The 15,117-nt window shown below is 38.9% G+C and overlaps 1 protein-coding gene across 2 annotated transcripts in view; it reads right to left on the bottom strand.

Annotated features, from left to right (window-relative positions):
- Positions 1 to 242: 242 nt before the first annotated feature.
- Positions 243 to 15,117, bottom strand: part of LOC130930153 (MAGUK p55 subfamily member 7-like) — a 68,221-nt gene continuing 53,346 nt past the window's right edge. For both annotated transcript variants that reach the window (XM_057857910.1, XM_057857909.1), the window contains 5 exons: positions 11,838 to 11,918; positions 11,638 to 11,731; positions 11,368 to 11,476; positions 4,938 to 5,081; positions 243 to 673 (listed from right to left, as the gene is read on the bottom strand). In XM_057857910.1, the coding sequence (XP_057713893.1) occupies positions 443 to 673; positions 4,938 to 5,081; positions 11,368 to 11,476; positions 11,638 to 11,731; positions 11,838 to 11,918 (659 nt within the window). In that variant the 3' untranslated portion in view covers positions 243 to 442. The remainder of the gene's footprint in view (positions 674 to 4,937; positions 5,082 to 11,367; positions 11,477 to 11,637; positions 11,732 to 11,837; positions 11,919 to 15,117) is intronic.

Raw genomic sequence — 15,117 nt, forward strand, 5'->3', positions numbered from 1 at the left:
ATTTCTCTGGTGAGCATTACATTTTTAATTCAAGTGCAGCAGCTGTCAGAATAATTCCATGCTGATGTTTGCAACTTGGCAGGGAAAGGTACCGCTCAGCCACCAGCTCTGTAACTTCCCTCCCCTCCCACCAAACTCTCACACACACAAACAAAAACCCATTCCTTCCAACATTTTTTTTTTCAGTTTAATGGTTTGATCTGTTATTTCAGCTAAATGTCAGAAGTAAAACCTGGCACAGTGACAAAAAGGTAGATGGAGTTTAGTTACCTAATTAACTTTACATTTGGGATCAGCTCTATGGAAAACCCATCCTGCAGTCATCACAAGCTTTGTTCAGAAATTAAAATACATTTCAAATATGACATAAATGAATATCACAAACAGAAACTACACTTGGGTGTACATTACTATGCATCATCTTTCCCCAGTGAGCTAGTGTTCAAATCCAGCCGGCTAAAAGACCACAACTCCTCCTTGCCTTTGTAGGTGAGGAGCAAAGCCACTCTGCTGGAATCCAGCGGACCTGTGCCTCCTCAAGCTGCTGGAGGTTTGCCTTAAGTTCCCTGAAGGCCATGGCGATGTCTCCATTAACGATAACCTCGTCAAACATGTGACCATGCTGTTCTTCCATAGTTTCGGCTGAGTATATCATATCTTCAAAATCTTCCTCCTGTGAAAAAAAAGAAATACAATAACTTTATTTTTTTATTTAGTTATCAGGATGGCAGATTAGGTTGGCAGCTAAGTCCACTTAGCTTTGCACAGGATAATTGCTGGTGTTGGAATGATGAAAAAAGTACAAGTTGACTGAACATTTTGAGGAGTTTTTAATTATTTTTATTTAATGCATGTGGAACATCCACACAAACAGTCATCTAGAGCAGTGGTTCTTAAAGGGATCCTCTATTTTTAAGACAAGTAATTCTTAAAAGATAAATGTTAGTATGAGTTATAATAATTTGATATTAAAACCCCTCTTAATGTTTTTGTTTTAATAAAGTTTGTAAAATTATTTTAAGTGATAGGTCGCCATTCTTGTTACGTCGCAGTGCGTGACGTCACCGGGCCCGTTGTGGAAATTCCAGCGTGTCACACGTTAGCTTTCCCAACAAGTCGTCGGTTCTACCCTTTCTATTTTGAACCAGATCTGAAAAGTGAGGAGCAGGACAGCACTGTCGGTCGTACACAAGACAAGCTTCAGGGAAAAATGCGTGCAGCAAATACCTGATAAGACAAAAGTTGGGCAAAAGTCTCAATGACAACAGAGCGAGAGAGCGTATGTTGTTGGGAACTCCGGTTGGGAGCGAGAGTGTATGCTGTTGGGAACTCCGGTTTTATTAGCAGATATTCAAGTTAGGCATATTGCGTTTTCAAACTTATCCCAATATAATTATGTAGATTGTTAGCATCCAGAGCTGTCGTGTGCTTACAGTACAGGCCAAATAGCACACCTTGTGTAATCCATGTCTTGTACATTGTAACGCGTGGTAGCTAGGATACGTGTATAAAAGTACCCAAAAGGGGAGAAGCGTTCACCTATGCAAATTTTATTCACAAAAAAATAATATTTCCACCTTGACCACTCTTCACTCGGGAGCTCAGCAGTACGCAAACATTTCAGCTTTCCCTGACGAACTCCAACATTGTTGTAAGGTCCATGTCAGAGTCACTGTAGCGTGCCCTAATGCTTTGATTATTTGGTATGATTTGGGGAAAACTCCCACGAAGAATAGTCAACAAAATAGATAGCAATAGTAATCCAAATCCGCGTTTTTTACTCACTTGAAGATCCAGGAATTAGACCGATCCCATGGCAATGTCGCAGCCGCGTTCAGGCCGTCGATTCCACAAAATAGACTGATCGGAAAAGCCGCTGTGGGACCGACGAATAAAAAAAATAGACAGATCTGAAACCAAAATTGCAGACGTGGTGGGACCGTCGGATCCAGAAAATAGACGGGTCCCTTACTTGACTGAGGATCCAGGCAAAATGTTCGGGCGCCAGTTGTAACGCGTGGTGGGTAGGATACGTGCATACAGGGACCAAAAAAGGGAAGAAGCTTCCACTTATGCACATTTATTCACTAAAAATAATAATTCCACCTTGACCACTCACTTCACTCCCCTTGTTTCCATTTGACTGGAAATTGCATCCAAAAGCAGCACATCGTGGCATTTTACTTCGCGAGTTTAGGCAGCAATAAGCAATTGTTGAACACGCTACACATTTGGAAAGATCCCAATGACGTCATCACTGCGAACCCGCAAACCATGGCGCCAACTAACGGTCAAAATATGTAGTAAATATTATAAAATATTGCCATTGATTTAACATTTTATGTGTTTCTAACATCATATTTTAGTTCAAGAGAACAATTGTGGTTTATTAGAGCCCACATGTATTTAAGGTAGAGTGATCACTTTAACCTGGGTTCGATCAAACCCAACGAGATCGGTGACTAAGTCTGAGGCATTTGGTGAATGCTTCAGGCATCTATATACAGTGGGGCAAATAAGTATTTAGTCAACCACCAATTGTGCAAGTTCTCCTACTTGAAAAGATTAGAAAGGCCTGTAATTGTCAACATGGGTAAACCTCAACCATGAGAGACAGAATGTGGAAAAAAAACCCAGAAAATCACATTGTTTGATTTTTAAAGAATTTATTTCCAAATTAGAGTGGAAAATAAGTATTTGGTCACCTACAAACAAGCAAGATTTCTGGCTGTCAAAGAGGTCTAACTTCTTCTAACGAGGCCTAACGAGGCTCCACTCGTTACCTGTGTTAATGGCACCTGTTTTAACTCATTATCGGTATAAAAGACACTTGTCCATAACCTCAGTCAGTCACACTCCAAACTCCATAATGGTCAAGACCAAAGAGCTGTCGAAGGACACCAGAGACAAAAAAACTGCACCAGGCTGGAAAGAATCTGCAATAGGTAAAACGCTTGGTGTACAGAAATCAACAGTGGGAGCAATTATTAAAAAATGGAAGACATACAAGACCACTGATAATCTCCCTCGATCTGGGGCTCCATGCAAGATCTAGCCCCGTGGCGTTGAATTTGAATTTGGGGAAAAAAAGAAGAAAAAAAAGCTTCATTGTCTAATTCCAAAGGATTCGTGAATGCACATGTACCTTTACCGCACCTTTAGCGAGGTTAAGAACCACTGATCTAAAAATTTGCAACTAATTATTATTGTTGTAATCAGTTTTTTTTTTTTTTTTTTAATCAACTCTGGTCCAGTGGTTAGCACAGAACTACAGTACATTACATCTTGAATCAATTTTCTACATTCTGGCGTTTGATATCTATGTCTCATTTTGGTCAAACTGGTCATATACTTATATCTTATCTCCTTTCTCTCATATAGTAATTCACATCGTGTGATGCTGTTCCAAATGAATCATTAATGACATTCTGGTAAAAGGACATGGCCGAGCCGTGACATCATGAGGTCGTCATCAAGTAAGGATGCATGTCAACGACACTAGCTTATGTTCTGTCAAACCTTTATGAACCTCTAACGTCGAATATTACATAATGCAAGGGCGTAGGTTTGGTCTCAACATTGGTAGGGACGACATGACAGCATAACATGCATATACACTTTTTGCTAGGAGCCGGGACATTAATAAGACCAAACAGATTATTGAACGGCTACATTTCTCATTAATATGAACCTAAATAATTGATAGGCTAAATGATCAATGCAAAATAAATTTGTATTGTATTATACTAACTTTCATGTGTATTGATTCAGGTGATACAACGTTCAATTCAAACCTTTGTTTACAAAAACTACATTTTGGAGTGCAAGTCCCTTTATTTAAAAAACAAAACAAACAAATAAAAAACAGGTAGCTATCCAAGTATGGGTCCACTTGACACTGGAGCACCCCAAGACGCAGTATTGTAGTATTGTATTATAAAAGTGATTTGGGAAAAATTGTTCATGTTCATGTCAGTGTACCCCTGATGTGGACCCATTCTTGGATAGCTCACGTTTTTTTGTTTGTTTTGTTTTAACAAAGGGGAATGCACTCTGAAGCCACTGTGTTGCATTACCGTGATGCACATAATTCAAACAATGATCCAAATGAGGGATATCTAGCTTGACTTCGGTGTTCTTTTTGGAAGCTGGCCTGACCGCAGTAGTTTTGCAGGTTATCAAGTTCACACAGTTTAATGTTATGCTACCTCTGATGCAGGTCAGACCTTCAGTAGCAAAATTAATGGTGTTTCTTCCATCTCCACAACATTGACGTATTTTTACATAACTTACAGTGGCTGCTGCTGGCAAAGAAAAAAACGATGGCGGAAGAGGCAGCATGTTGTTAACATGAATCTGTTGGGAGTATATGAGTGAGTGTGCGTGTATGTCTATGTGGCGGGAGGGAGGGGTCAAGTCATCAGCCAATCAAAATATCAAATGTGCGTTTGAGGGGAAAAATGGACCAGCACATTCAGCAAATGAAAAGGTCTAAACATAATAAAAATAATTCACTTAAGAATGGTAGGGTCTATTCTATCCTTACAACATATGGGAACACAATCTAAATTACATATACTGTATATTTGAACTCATTATGCAAATAAGATGTCTTGAAAGTTGGTGAGGACAATTTGAGCATCCTGAAAACTTGGAAGTGTTATATCCCTACTTTCCCTATGCAAACCTACGCCCTTGACATAATGCAAGTATCACATACTGTAATGTTATTAATTATTATATGTTAATAATTATTACTATTTTTTTTATTACGGATAACTAGCTTTTGAAAGGAAATCAAAGGCAAAATTTTACCAGGTTTTAACTAGCCGCATAAAATGAAACTGAGAGACAAATCCAAATCTTTTTGTGACCTTGTGTGCTCCACAGGTCCAAAATTCCACCTGACTACACACAACAACTACTATATCACTTACTGAGAACATCCTGACTTGGTTCGTGTCCTCTTCATCACAGATGAATTTTGCTCTTCTCCTGGTGAGGCGTAATTCCTCAATACGTGGGGGTTTCACAAAAACCACAAATGGTTTGAATTCAAGTGTGTAGACACGCTTGAGTTTCTAGTGTGGAAAAAAAAGCAAATACTGTATATGGTACTGTTCGTGTAACAAAAAAAAAGAAGAATGAATCAAAGAAAAAAGTTATTCGAATATCCTTTTAAATGATCACAAACTTTGAAGGTACTGTAAAATTGAAGTAATTATCAATAAACAAGTTGACACGTGGTGTAAACAAGCAGGCAAGCAAGCGAACAAACAAACAAACAAACAAACAAACAAACAAACAAACAAACAAACCCACTTTTGACCAGTGTTGTTAATCTTACTTTAAAAAGGTAATTAATTACAGTTACAAATTACTTCTCCCAATAAGTAATTGCATTGGTAACTCAGTTACCTGAATGTAAGAGTAATTAGTTACTTGGCAAAGTAACTGGTGATAATTTCATGTGTTTTTTTTTTTTTTCTCAAAAAAAAAAAAAAAAAAAAACCAGGTCACACAATGTGAAGTTTAAAGGGTTTTTGGGACAACTGGCTCTAGCCCAATTCTTTACCCTAAACTTAACTAGACGCAGGGGTATTGCGGATATTGCGATAACTAGATAGTAACCTTTGCTATGTGTGGAAGTCATTTAATGTTTTGAATCAACCGTTAAAATTGCTCCTGTTATTGCATTAGTTCCCTTCTGTCTATTTTCGACATGTGTAAATTTTAAAACTGTTTCATCATTTAAAGATTTAAGTTAAGTTTTGCCGATTTAGGAGCATTTTAGACAAAAAGTTACTTAGGTTCGTTAGGAAGGTTCTCTACAACAGAGCCTTCCTGCGAAGTCTGCTGCTTTAAGATAGCAGCTGTTTACTAACGCATCTAGTTGTTTATTATACATGTTGCTAATGCCGCCGTATCTGTCACTGGCATCTAGTTCTGTATATATGTGATAGCTACCGAAGCATCACGTGGGCATAGTTTGTAGGCTATCGGCTACAGTCAGGTATTATTGGAGCCACCTAGCATAGTAGCATCGCGTTTGCAACGGCGTCACACTCCCTTGCCTTCTCCCCACTCCTTTTCTGCTCACTCGTCTCCGTGAGTCCAACTTTCTCAGACTTTTCTCGCGTCAGTCAACCAACATAGTAACGCACGCATTTCCCGCCTCAGTAACGGTAACAGCGTTGCCAAGATGAGAAAAGTAATTAATTTATTCACTACTGAATAAAATAACGCCGTTAGTAACGCCGTTAATTCTAACGCCGTTAAATTCTAACGCCGTTATTAACAACACTGCTTATGACTCATGTGTGGTAAGTACCAATCAATAAATGGCATATGTCATTCACAACTGCAGTTATCATCTTTGCTAAATTTAGTCTTAGGGTAATTTTGTTGTTGCCAAAACGTCACCCTGCTGGTGCTGAGGTCATTACATGAAGTACGTGAACATTTTTGGGTGGGGTGTGCAGTGCTGAACAGATAGTTCAAATAAGCAAGAACAGTTACCTAATCATTCTGATGGAAATGGTAGTAACTTGTGGAATGCAAGTTAATCTGTTTGTATCGGTCGAATATTTCATGAGAGAACAAGTCACATTTTCGCTGTAGAAAATGAGTGAAATCAACTTAGTATCGAACAGGTCAGGACTTGAACCCGCATGGCCAGCACAGTCAGAATGGCAGGATAGCACGATAACCTTGCCTGGTATACCAGGCCGTCCGGCGTATCAAATTCCGAGCAAGCCACAGCAAACAGACAGCGGAGTGGACTAATCGGCGACGGGCAGACGTGATGTTGTTAAAGCGACAAGTAATTAGCGTGAGCGGAGAATGGAGAAGTTTATTCAACATGGCTAGCGCGAGCCATGTTGACTGTTGTCAATGACTTGTTTTGATGTGTTTTTGGTCATTTGAAACTGGTTTTACCGCTGATTGGGACATATTCTCGGCTCTCCCGTTCGCCATCTGTGTTGTTGTAGAGACGAATTTCGGTGCGCAAGAGTGACGTTACTCGTTAAGTGTCACGCAAATAAACGAATCTGATTGGACGATTGATTTCGTACCTTGCTCGAGAGGCCCTTAATGGGCTGGGTCCCAGACTATTTCTCACAGTGTTTGAAAAATACAGGGAGAATAGTCTGGCTGTGCCAGGCAAACGATAACCACTAGGCCAAAAACCCAGGCTAGGAATGCTTACAGCTAGTGTGCTGTCTTGAAGGTATCGGGAGAGAATTTCTTACGTAACACACCTGCTTGTACCCGTTACATTTTCATACTGTAGCTTGTGTTTTTTTGAAAAAATGTTTTTCCAACAGTATACAGTATATCATATAATCTGTCAGGTTTCCTATCTGGTCTTTCTGATGCCAACCTTGTTCTGGGGTGGGTCCATGCATGGTTGCGCATCACTGCTAATTGCAGGTCCAACACTAGACTGGTGGTGCAATGACAGGTGTTGGCAATCATCATGAACCTACTATATAACCTAGTCTCAACCTAGTCTATATAATCTATGCTCCACCACGTCACTAAAACGACTCTTTAGTTTAGCTGTCAGTTGTTCCCGCACTTCACCGCACTCTTGCCTTTTAACCACTGTACCACTTTGCTCTCGAACCAGAAGTTGCTCTTGCTCTCCCCGACCCATTCGCCCAATTGCCTACTGCGTTCTACGGCTTCCCCAACCTTCTGCTGGTCTGACTCCACTTTCACCTAAGTGTTTCCTTGGACTCTGCAGCCCACCATCCATGAGTCCTGCTGACCCACATCCGCACCCTCTCATTCAATAATATTTGACGAACCACACAGCAGTTTTATTTTCTGCAGGACTAACACACACCGGAGTGGGTTCAAGCATGACTAACACATACAGGCAAGGGTGAAAGTGGGCCAGAACGGTCAGGAACGCAGTTCCGGTATAAGATTCAGGGCCGGAATGCTGTTCTGGTATAAGATTCAGGGCCGAAATTGTGTTCCGGTACACGGTGCTTTGATTCCGAAAATATGAGAGCAACTGTCAAAACACTATTTAAAAAAATGCTAAGCTGCCACACATGCATTTCAGCTCCGAGAAGAAAACAATTTACCGGCATCAGATTTACATACACAAGTGTTAACAACAAGCATGATAAAGTGCTTGTGTAGCGTAAGTCGTTTCCACTGATATTTATTATTGATTTTATTCCACAGACGGCATGGAGGTTTCCCCAGCTGCTGCAGTTATCCGAGTCTGACGATGATGAGTCACATCAATGTGCGAATGCCTGCAGCAAAGCAAAACGCCTAGACTCATTTATCCGTTCAATTGGCTGACATGCTGACATGTGATCAGCAGAGATGTTTAGCTCTGATTGGTTCAAATGTGCATGTTTTCTGGAACAGCATAAATAAAATAAAAAAAGCTTGTTGAATAGATTCGACAACAAAAGGGCAATGCAACATAAAATGGATCAAATCTTTAAGAGCGACAAAAGAGTTAAGGAGGCTTATATTTAGTTTTATTTGCTCTGATGGGGAGGTTCAGAACATCTTAGCTGTCAGTGTGCACTTTGGACTTATATTTGTTCATTTATGTTAGGCTACTTATTCATGTTTGCGCGATGTTCAAAATATATTCCATTTCACTCTGCATAATATAAGTCATTTGTAATTATTTTTCTGAATGTATGTTACTTATATCTTTATTATTAAAAAAAAATAAATAGTAAAAGTAAATGTTTACATTAACTTCAATTTTAATATATGTCCTATGTTCTTGAGTAGTTAAAATTGAGATTTGGCATTTAGTATGTGAGGATATGAGGTAAAATAAAAATTAGGAAATGGAGGTTGGTGTTATTGCTGTTTTTGTTAACTTTTATTTTGCCACTCAGTGAAAAAATACACTTTTGAAAGAAAAATAAATAAATAAAATGTCTGGCTCCGCGGCGACCTTCACGTCAGGGAGTTCCGGCAAGCCACTTTCACCCCTGCATACAGGTAAATAAAATTTTTGGTGCCAGAATTAGCGAACAGATAGAAAAAAATTAGATGTTGACTCATTAATTCTCACGGGTGATTTGTCCTAATAATGGGTTCCCCACCTCACATTACTGGCATTGTTCGTGCACTCACCTTGCCCTATCGCGCCCCTATCTAACCTATCTTCCCCCCTCTTATCCTTCAGTTATTAGCCCCAAACCCTTCCCACATGGTGTTCTCTGGTAACAGTTAAGACTGCGATTGCACCCCAACATAGAATAGGGAGCATGTGTATTTATTTAAATGCATTTTTCTTGTAATTTATTTGTTCTTCTATTTATTCCTCCTTTCGCTCTGTCCCGACAAAAAACCCTTTCCTGTCCGCTTCGTTCTCTGAATAAACAAAACAATATAAACAACCACAATGTGAGAATACCAAACTCCCACATGGCACATTAAAACTGTTTATGTTAGGTTTTGTGTTGGTTTTCTCCTAGTGTTATTTGTCCCTGTGATTGCCCATTGATTTCACCTGTTATGCCTCCTCCTAATGCAGGCGTGTCCAGTCTTTTTGCAAAGGGGGCCAGATTTGGTATGGTAAAAATGTGGGGGGCCGACCTTGGCTGAGGTTCTTTACGGACAACAATATATTTAAACAAATTTTAGCAAGCCATTCTGTTTCACATTTGCTTTTTCATGATAATTTCAACAGTCTTAAGCATGCGTTTTGGTTCATTTGAAACATGCATATCACATGCAGTTGAAAATTCACTTAATTGTACTCTTGAGTGCAAATTACATTTGAAAAATGAAACATAACAGCAATTCAATGTTCACAGAACTTTTGAATAAAATATTAGACGAATGAGAAACAATCATGCAAGGCTCATTTGGAATTTGACTTAAAAGTTCAATCAATGTTTATAGTTACTGATATAAGTTTATTCTGGAGTGAAAACTGATAACCTGTGAATTTATGACCGATTTTGATCCTAAACAAAATCAATTCAGCTACTTACTCTAAATGACATAGACTTATTGTAAATGTCGAATGACTTGCCTCCATTAATGTGACGGGTGATATTGAGATCTGGACTCCAGCACAAAGGCCAGGTCTGGCTCAAAGGCAGTGGTATTGATGCGCAAGATGTCTCACAAGTGAGTGTCCGTTAGCCGTGTCCTCAACGGCTCTTATTTAAGTTCATAACCAAGACTGGTTCGACGTATTTGTGTGAAGACAAACAAGCTGAGCAAATGCTCAAATCTCTCGAATCCAGTTCTTAACCAGCTGTCGGTAAAAGTTGGCGAGAGAAAGTTGCTGGTGTCGACTGCAGCTCTCAGAGTTCCTTCCCTGCAATCTTGTCGTACATGTCACCGTGTCTCGTTTGGTAATGTTGCTTGACATTGAACTCTTTAAAAACAGCCACTGTCATCTGGCAAATGAGGCAGACAAAGTTGTTGCATATTTCAGTGAAGAAATAGTCCAATTTCCACCTATCCTTGAAGCGCTGGCCCTCACAGTCTACTTTCCGGTTTTTGTTTATTGTCGCCATTTTAGAAAATTGGGGGTAAAACGTCACACGCAGTGATGTCACTCAGAGTGCTGCCGCCTTCTAGTAGGTAAATGAGGAACAGCATTTAGTGTAAGCTTCTTCATATGCTGCTCAATTAAGTCTTATGTGCGGGCCAGACATTATGGGTTTTATGACAGAGGCTGCGGGCCGTATGAAATTTGACCACGGGCCGCATTTGGACACGTCTGTCCTAGTGTATCTCCAACCTGCATCCTCCTGTGTTACCCAGCTGTTCCTCGTTGTCTCGTTACCCCTTGTATGCGTGTGTGTATATAAGCACCCAGTTTCTTTTCACTCCTTGTTGCGTCATTGTCAGCGTCAAAGTCTATGTCAGTGTCCATGTGCACGTCAGCGTCTTTTCCCAGCAGTTTTCTCCATCCAAGCCCTTGTGTTCCTTGACGTAAGTTTTTGATATCAAGCCTTTTGTTAGTGACCTGAGTTTTGTTTGTTTCTGTGTTTTTTTTGGATCCTCACAACATTGTTTGGTACTTTGTTTTTTGCCTTAATTAAATCACCGCCTTTTTTTTTGCCTCGCTTCCCTTTTCCTGCGTTTGGGTCCACACACACCTGCCTGCCCGCATTCCTGACAGTTTAGTCTATGAAGACACTCTAATTCCCTGTGTCTAAGAAGCTCAACAGGAAAGGTAAAAATAAATAAATAAATAAATAATCCTCCTCTATGGGTCCTCCGACCCACAAAACATAACAAAAATAAGTGATTTTCCAGCTAGGCTCTAATGTTTCAGGCTCCCTCCCCATTTGTTTTCAGTTTGTGTAAACGGTAAACATGACAATCCTTTCCTTATACCTTATTACTTACACAAGGATGTACATCCAGTAGGCACACTTTGCCTTCAGATAACACATGGTGAACCGAGTCCAGACTTGTTCCATAGTAGTGACCTCTGTACGTCCCATAGTCTATAAACCTGAAGGCAGACATTTACAGAGGACGACAAGGACATAAAAGTTAGAAAATAAAATAATAAAAACGAGCCTTTCCTTTCCTAACACAGATGAATAGTATAGAATGACCAGCACACAAGTTAGACTACAATTTAATGACTTTAGAGCGGAAACGTGTAAGTACCTGCGGTTGAGAATGTCCTCTTCAAATTTCTGAACAGATACAAAATGATAATCTATCCCGTCAGTCTCTTGGCTTCTCTTCTCACGTGTGGTGTCTGGAAGAAAAAATGTTGGCAAGCTGATGACAACAGCCCTAATCAAAAAAATGGCTCACAGGAGGAAAAAGTGACTATATTGTTTTTGTTTGTTGTTTAGCCTTACATGGTACAGTTATACCATAGAGGTCAGGATCTGAGATCAGGAGTCTCTTCTTCAGTTCGTTGACACCAACACCGCTGGGCCCTACAACAAAAAAAAGGGAAAGAAGTAGGGTTGTTCCGATCATGTTTTTTTGCTCCCGATCCGATCCCGATCGTTTTAGTTTGAGTATCTGCCGATCCCGATATTTCCCAATCCGATTGCTTTTTTTTTTTTGCTCCCGATTCAATTCCAATCATTCCCGATAATTTTTCCCGATCACATACATTTTGGCAATGCATTAAGAAAAAAATGAATAAAACTCGGACGAATATATACATTCAACATCCAGTACATAAGTCCTGTATTTGTTTATTATGACAATAAATCCTCAAGATGGCATTTACATTATTAACATTCTTTCTGTGAGAGGGATCCACCGATAGAAAGACTTGTAATTCTTAAAGGATAAATGTGACTTTGTATATTGTGACTAAATATTGCCATCTAGTGTATTTGTTGAGCTTTCAGTAAATGATACTGCAGCCATTTAAATTCTGCCCAAATGCATGATGGGAAGTGCAACCATGACTGTGCGTAGGGGCACCAATTGATATATCTTCTCTGCGTTTGGAAATAACATAGGGTGTTAAGAAAATGATCAACTACTACCTTTCTTCCCCACATTACCTCCCACGTTATTTTAAATTGCTGAGAGAGGTATTGTAAGGCTTCAGCCACATAAAAAAAATAGCTCCAAAGGCTGTCAAAATTCTCTCTACTCATTATACGCTGTCTTTCAGCGCTATCTATAGGTAAAACGGAGTCTTTATAGATTGAACGCGACAACGCATGAGTGGGTCTTGCAGTGCATGCGTTAATTATTTAACGTGATTAATTTAAAAAAATTAATTACCGCCGTTAACGCAATAAATTTGATAGCCCTACTTTAAGCCAAAACTACTCTGGATGAGTGTAAGACATTTTGTCTGTAACGTTAAATACAATTAGAAAACGATTTAAATAAAAAAAAAAAAAAAATTTAAAAAAGGCATGTCCGATATTTTTTTGCCGATTCCGATACTTTGAAAATGACGTGATCGGACCAGATCGATCGGCATCCCGATCGATCGGGACATCGTTAGAAAGAAGTGTTGTTTATGCTTAGCAGTGCTGTAATGGTCTCTGATTGGCTGGTCAGAGTAAATTTCCACAAATTTAATAAACACAACACAAATGTAGAAGACACGCATAGTTATAAATCAGCAACTGTGGTTAGGATAGTGTCATCCATTCATTTTCCTCGTACCACTCCTCATTAGTGTCACAGATGAGCTGAAGCCTTTCCCAGCTGATAGTTCCCATTTTATACTCTTCTTTCTTTACTGTTATAGTTTGGACAAGTCTCTTTACATCTGGCTAAAAGTGTTTCTTTCATGAAGAATTCTGCTTTCACTTTTGTATTGTAATGAATAATTTAAAGTGCTTTTTGTCTGTGATTTGAAGCCGTACACATTGAATGAGACGAGAATATTGTGACATATACAAGCGTTAATACTTAATACTTATACTTATACTCATATACTCATATATGGGTAGCAATTTGAGGCTGTGCATAATAGTTGTAGTTGTCACTTGTGGGTGTCAATAGTGGCCTATATCAAATACAATCCTTATGAATACACTGTACCATAGATTTAATTCACTATCAGTTGACGAGACAGCTCCTACAGACATTGCGCCATGGGTTCCCGTAGGGGGCCGGGCCAGGCGGAGCGTCATGTGCGTTTCACTGCGATAAACTCAAATACACATTGCGTTCTAATGCGGGATTTAGGTGGAAAGAGGACGAGATTTTTAGTGCACACAAGTAGGCCGGAGTGTCTCAAGAGTGAGTTTGTCGAGGATTCAAGGTAATAATTTTATAAACCAGCACCACGCATGCACTTTGAAACTTTCTGAAAAAATGTAAATGAATGGAAAAAATGAGCATAACTAGCTTGAAGTAGTTATGTAAAACGAATTATAACTACCCGTTTATTTGCTTTTAACCAAGAATCTAGACTGTTTTACGTTCATATCTATAGAAATTCCAGGATTAACGCATTTCTTTACAAATCTTAACTAACTTAAAAATCTTGTTGTTTTGTGATGGCTGCCATGTTAGATTTTGTATCCAGACATGATAGCATAACTTTACATTCAAATAATCAGGTAATTTTCAGCCAACTGCCCGTTTTTTTTAGTAAAAAAATAATAATTTAGACATTGCTGCGTCTATACAAAAAACAAATTAGGCTTTTACATGTTTCATTGTAGGTAACATTTCGATCTAAAAATGACGAGGGCCAGATAGCCGGCAAGATTGGCTGAGGCAATAGTGACATTGGAATTCAACCTAAACAAATTGTGATTATATACAGAAAAATGCAAAATTTGCTTTTTTTGAGTATAAGTAAGATGATTCTGCTTGCTTTCCTCAAGTATTAAGTTTCTGATGTGAAAATTGAGTGATTTATTAGCTGTTGAAAGCTGTTGTTGTCAAAATTGCACTAAATTAAAAAAAGTATGTCGCTATTTCGGGCAAAAACTTATACGATATGTTAGATATTGCTATTGAGCCTGAAAATATAGATGATTATCTCTGCACTTGGTGATTTTTGTGCATCTAGCATAAAATTTGATAATTTTATACCCATTTTAAGTTTATTATATAAAAATAATTAATCGGGATTTTATTAGGGAACGACTTAGAATTTTTTGATGCCGCTGCTCATGCCTAAGGGAGGTGCTATTTTGGTTTTAGGTCGCTAGCGGCTTTGGTTTTGAAAATATTTGAATTTTAAAGTTTTTTAAAAAATAGCCCCCGAAGGAGCGGCCCCGCGCCCCGTTTCCCGTCAACTGAAGTAGTGAAGTCTATGATTTTATAATAAATATCGTTCACGGATGACTGAATGCCATTTTTTTGATACGCTGGTAAATACATTTTACATGAGTCTAAGCTGTTTTCATAAAGTTGAGATACCTGGGTACCAACAAAAATTATTAAAGCATTGGAATGTGTGGGGGTGGTGGCAGTAAAATGAACCTTTTATGTGAAGTGGATAAAACATTAGTAAGGGAAAGGAATTGATTGACAGCAATGCAAGAGCAGCTTAGGTGAACATGCATGACTCTGTTATGCTATTAAATATTCATATATAATAAGTTTATATGTATGTGTGTTGTATGTGGAGAGTCTGACAACCGACAAAAATTCTTAAACGTGAACATAAGAAGCAGAATCTTATCCAGTTGATGAATT

Source organism: Corythoichthys intestinalis, chromosome 14 (genome assembly GCF_030265065.1).
Source record: "Corythoichthys intestinalis isolate RoL2023-P3 chromosome 14, ASM3026506v1, whole genome shotgun sequence".
NCBI classification, from domain to species: domain Eukaryota; kingdom Metazoa; phylum Chordata; class Actinopteri; order Syngnathiformes; family Syngnathidae; genus Corythoichthys; species Corythoichthys intestinalis.